Raw genomic sequence first — 5,265 nt, 5'->3', positions numbered from 1 at the left:
CTTTGACTCAATTTTTGGACGATTATGTGGAGGGGTAAGAAACTAGCAACATCCGATGTAATCTTACCATACATGAAATACAATAACTGTTTCATGATTCGTATCAAGTTTTTTTTATTTTATAATATATTTGTGTCACAATGACAAAGGTATATTCGAATGAAATGATTTTCATGGTTTCAGAAAACTGGTATCGAACAGTAACGACGAATTAATACGTCGTCAAAATTCAGACGATTGCAGAAGGTTTTTTTTAAGAATAACCCCGATAGCCGGACGGCTGATAAGCGTATCCTCCGTGTCTTCGATACCCTGTACCAGTGCCGCCGTATCCAATACCATTTCCTCGATACCCGTAGGGATCATATCCGGCAATGTCCTTTCCGCCGTAACCCCCAGCGTAACCGGTGCCGTACGCTGTACCACCGTAGTTTCCGCCGTAGCCGCTTGTACCGTATCCCTTCGTACCCCCATAACCGGAGTAACCATTGCCATTACCGTAGAAACCAGATCCCAAACCTCCGTAGACGTCGTTTCTGATTCCTCCACCGTAACCACCGCCATACCCAGAGGTGCCGTAGTATCCGTAGCTGAAAGCGCATACGGGAACTTGGGATTAGTTATGTTCTGGAAAAAGTAGTCTACACATTTTCTAGTCATCATGATCAACAGTTGTCATAGTTACAAACTACCGAGATGAGAAGTCACTTTAAAATTTGCACACGTGCTGTTCGAACGATAATCGTACTCTAGATGAATTCTACGCGCTTTGGAACAATTTGCTTCGAATTCGTCAAGTGGGATTCCAATTGACACGTGTGACTCGTTCAAAAGCAGCACCTAATCAATTACATCTCAGGCAAGGCGTGAACAGTAATCGACCCCATTTGGAAACATTCTCTGAAATCTCACCCTCTGTGACCTCCGCCAATGATCCCGTTTCCGTAATCTGCAGTCGGATAGCCACCGTAGCCAGGCGTCAGTCCAGCGCCACGATAGACAGTCCCGAAGCCAGTTCCAGATCCATATCCATATCCACCTCCTAGTCCTGAGTACCCTCCGGGAACGCTGCTATAGATTCCATTACCTCTTCCCCCGTAGCCGCCGATTCCTCCGCCGTAACCAGTGGAGCCGTATCCGTAATCTCGGCTCAAGAGGTATCCTGTAAAAAATGTGTCGTTGAAGAAGAACAGCGCAGTAGGGGTACAAGACGATCGCACTTCGCTGTTCGTGTGGATTTTTACGAAGTGATTTCGGGCTTAGTTTTACGCAAGCTGTGAGGGGAGGATTTCCCTTTCCGGTGAGTTATAAAAACGTGCAGATAGAGTTTGTATTTTGATGCGGATACGAAGACGCAGTGAGAAAAATTCGATAGTTGGTAGCGAATCCTGAATTCGCGACGCGACAGCGGGTCGGCGAATTCTTAATTTTCAGGTCAGTAAAACTGTAACGACTCCGCTGATTTTATTCCGCTGATTTCGAAAGGTGACGTTTTCCATAGTTCTTTTGCGGCGTAAAGTAGTTCAGCGGATATTAGAGGAAATTGAAATATCCAAGAAGAGATTCGGTATGACTTCTGCCGCTGTCACGGGGAAAAGAAATGCCGGGGATTGGAGATAATTCAAAAATACTCCGCTCCGGATCCTTGCGAAGTCCGCACGCTGCAAAGTATGGATATATTTTTCCAGAATATCTCAGCTACGGTTGTCACGTTCGGAGTAAACCTTCATTTAACAAAAGCACACCAGTGTCATGGGGTATTTGGAAGTAGCATGTGGATTATCCGGGCGTGTTCGAAAACGCAAAGTGCCCCGGTAGAGTAGAATCGTGTGTATGTGTACGAGGAAGAAGCGTGGCCATCAGTCAAGCCTCGACAATTATTATGGTAAATGGCGTGAGGCTGAGAGACAACACGCGAGCAAATTCACATGAAGAGGTTTAAAGTGGGAGACAGCGCGAGTGACGGAAAGAGATTGTTTTCGAGTAAGCGGAAACGGCGTCAGATCCGTTTTCGCACGAAGCTATAGTAGTAGTATATATCTCGTTCGCTTCAATGCTCACCGCTCCGCCTCAACAACAAGAGATTACTCCCGATTAGTTGAACGTAAATTTTGGAAACGAAGGAACTACTAGAGCTTGAAAATAAGGTTTGGAGAATCTTTCGCGTCGAAGAGAATTTAAATTTCGTTGCTGCTTTCGACTCGAAGAGACCAATTCGAATTTTGTAAGATCCTCCAGACTTACACTCCGTCTGAAAAACACAACTCGAGATCGGGTGCAGCCGAGGAAACGAATTACTCCTGAAAGGTAGCGAAACCGTGTAGGTGACGCAGCGAGGCGTGTTGCGTAAGGATAACGTCGTACGACGCGAGATAGTCACCGGTATGAGACATTCGGAGCAAATAAAGAAGAAATAACGTAATGAGGCTACAATAGCAGTTATTAAACAGAGTTAGCAGATCGGTTGACATTGAGCGCCGCTTCACACCACGCACCGTTGCACGAGCTGAAGTTTTCCATAATTACCATACCGTACCTACGTCGTACCTACGTACGTATACCTATACCACCACCGTTCGCGGTGGGTTACCTTGAGGGATTTAGCTTTGAGCTTTGTTTTGCAAAGTGCGTGTCTTTCGCATGGGTCGATCGTCGGATGACTAGACTCTTGAGTTACGCACATTGTGCGAAGTATGTTGGTATAGCACTTGGCTATAATTTTCATGGTTACCTTGTATAACGTGCAATTAACTCACCGTGGTCACTAGCTGACGCGTCTAGATCCTTCGCGTCACTGCTGACCTTAGACCCGACAGCGGGCGACGACGACGACAATGACGACTTTACCAGTGGCTCGATAGCCTCTTCGGCGCCATTATTTAGCACCCAGAAACACGCGAACACCACCAGCTGTAAGAAAGGGTTGAAGTTTCATTGTTCCCGAGGGAAAGGTATGTGTGGATATAAAAAAAAAAAAAAAACTCAGCCTTTCCAGACTTGGAGTATCAATTCTTTTTTTTTTCCCTTTCTTTCTTTCACATGGAGAGATACACTCAGGAATTGCACTTACCGACTCTATGACCTCATACACTAAAATCTACAAACATTGGTATCTGATAGAATTAATTATTTTGCGTTCAATTATGACATGCAGGACAGTTTTGATGATTTGTTAATTTCGTATTTACGACCAACGTAAAATCGAACTTGAGTAATGAAAGCTTTTGATACATCTATCAAAAATCTAGACGTACGTACGTACGTAGTACATTTATTATTAGAGGGGCTGCAGCCGAAGGAATAGTCTAAATTTTCCTGAGATTCCAATTATTTTTAAATGGAACTTCTTTGGGATTGAAAGTCAGGTGATTTCTTAATTGTCCTCCTGAGTGTATTTTGATTAGTTGAAAACATTTTCCACTATTTATTCGCGAATCAGATTCTTTTTGTCCAAACGATTGTACAGGATTATCCACGAAGTACAAGAATTTGCAATTAAAGTACAACATACGATTACGGAATTTGCGCAATTTCCTATACCTATACACACGAATAAAACTTTCCGATCATGTTTCACGAAATCACATGTCCACTCGTTGACATAAACGCGTAACTCGATGTCCCAGAAATCCCGACGCACTTCGGCATTTTCGAAACTATTTTACCATACAGGTAATTAAATATTTCTACCTGCTTTGAAAGGCCAATAAAAAGTACAAAAATTTGATCGAATTTAGGCAATTTTTGATCATTTTCATTCGTACTTTTTCGAAACAGCGCGAACGGATCGCGGAGTGTTAGGGGTGTATCATAATATACCAGAGGTTTTTGAAAATTCTCTTTTCATACTCACCGACAAGTGCGTCTGCATTATCCGCGGTAAGGTTTGTCTTGTTCGATGATATGGCCAACGTATACTTCACGACCTGGAGATTACCGGAAACTGATTTGTCAAGAGAAGGCGTTTCTCTGCGTCCGTTTGTGCACGAAGTGGTCGTTATATATGTATATTTGAACGCAGTGGCGTTGTCCCACCTCGGGATTTCCAAACGTGGGGATGGCGAATCAGCATTGTCTTCGTTATTCGGTCGACCTACGTGACAGAAGCGAGTGTAAGGTCATGGAAAATATGTGCAATAACATGAAGTTTTTTTATTTTTCTAATATCGTGGGAAATTTCTGCGTACCACGCACGTTTTACATGCGATCTAATTCCCCGCACGCATTATTTCACCTCAATTTGTCCTTACGATAATTCAATTTTATTAAAACCAACGAGAAAACGACCCTCGATACACGCCGAATCACGTACGGACAAATTTTTGTAAAACTAGTTCAAGAACGAACTCATAACTTTTTAGCGATTATCTAATTAGTTTTTGCTAAGCGTTCTAATAAACGCCTGACAAAACTGGAGTATCATTTCGAAATTTCGTCACGTTTCTCCTCTTACACGCGTCACGATTGCGCAAAAACGCACCCGATAAATCACGCCGGATATTTTCATCTCGGAAAATACACGAACGGCCCGAAAGTACCATTAATTATATTCCGGCGTATCGGAGTGCGGCTGAAAGTTCTCACTCGTTTTCAAATCTCCTTCGCTGGATCCTCGTCCGTACGATTCATCGTTTGCTGCTAGCATCTCCGGTACCTCCTCGATTTACAAATTTCCGAACAATTTTAACGTAAAACAAAGATGTTACATGTACATAAGTGCAATTAATGGAATTGTACTTCGCGGTATCTTGGGAAACGGTGGGAATCAAAATAAACCCCTTCAAAGTTTCCGCGTATCCAATCAGCGTGAAAGGTTAAAATAAAAGCGAAACTAATCAACGGAAACCCGGGTACACCGATGTGCACATGCCACCCGATATACCTACCCATGTACTTACTTACTTACATACGTACGTACGTACGTACATGCGCCGCGTACATAGAATATGTATGTACGCGGTTCTCCGGCGTGACGAAAAGTAATGATACCGGCATATCTGAGTGGGGAAGTCAGTCTCCTTTTCAGTAACAAGAAAACCTTTGGCCGGTCAGTAACCCTAATTGAATGTGGAAACCGAACGTGTGTTCCACTTTAACGTCGTCTCATAGTTTGTTGTCGCTGTGCTGTGCGGTTCAATGGAATAATTGAACGGAAAATTGCCAATAAATAATTGTGTCGGTGTAATGCGACGTCGCCGCGGGTCGTATGTGCAGGTGAGCGACGGAATAGAAAAACCAAAAAAAAAAAAATCAAAAAACGGAAAA

General features: G+C 43.3%; 1 protein-coding gene across 1 annotated transcript; it reads right to left on the bottom strand.

Annotated features, from left to right (window-relative positions):
- Positions 1–97: 97 nt before the first annotated feature.
- Positions 98–3,998, bottom strand: LOC105692649 (ATP-dependent RNA helicase A). The gene is made up of 4 exons (XM_012411974.3): positions 3,854–3,998; positions 2,757–2,910; positions 913–1,162; positions 98–590 (listed from the first exon to the last, which is right to left on the bottom strand). The coding sequence occupies exons 1-4, from the start codon at positions 3,869–3,871 to the stop codon at positions 254–256; spliced, it is 759 nt and encodes a 252-aa protein (XP_012267397.2). The 5' UTR covers positions 3,872–3,998; the 3' UTR covers positions 98–253.
- Positions 3,999–5,265: the final 1,267 nt, after the last annotated feature.

Source organism: Athalia rosae, chromosome 4 (genome assembly GCF_917208135.1).
Source record: "Athalia rosae chromosome 4, iyAthRosa1.1, whole genome shotgun sequence".
NCBI classification, from domain to species: domain Eukaryota; kingdom Metazoa; phylum Arthropoda; class Insecta; order Hymenoptera; family Athaliidae; genus Athalia; species Athalia rosae.
This window is presented reverse-complemented; position numbering and strand designations above follow the sequence as displayed.

What these genes read in the sequence shown, in the direction of transcription:
- LOC105692649 (XM_012411974.3), bottom strand. An exon ending in CGCGTCAGCTAGTGACCACG is followed by an intron (nt 1,163 to 2,756) that starts GTGAGTTAATTG and finishes CATTTTTTACAG; the next exon opens with GATACCTCTTGAGCCGAGAT. An exon ending in ATTGGCGGAGGTCACAGAGG is followed by an intron (nt 591 to 912) that starts GTGAGATTTCAG and finishes ATGCGCTTTCAG; the next exon opens with CTACGGATACTACGGCACCT.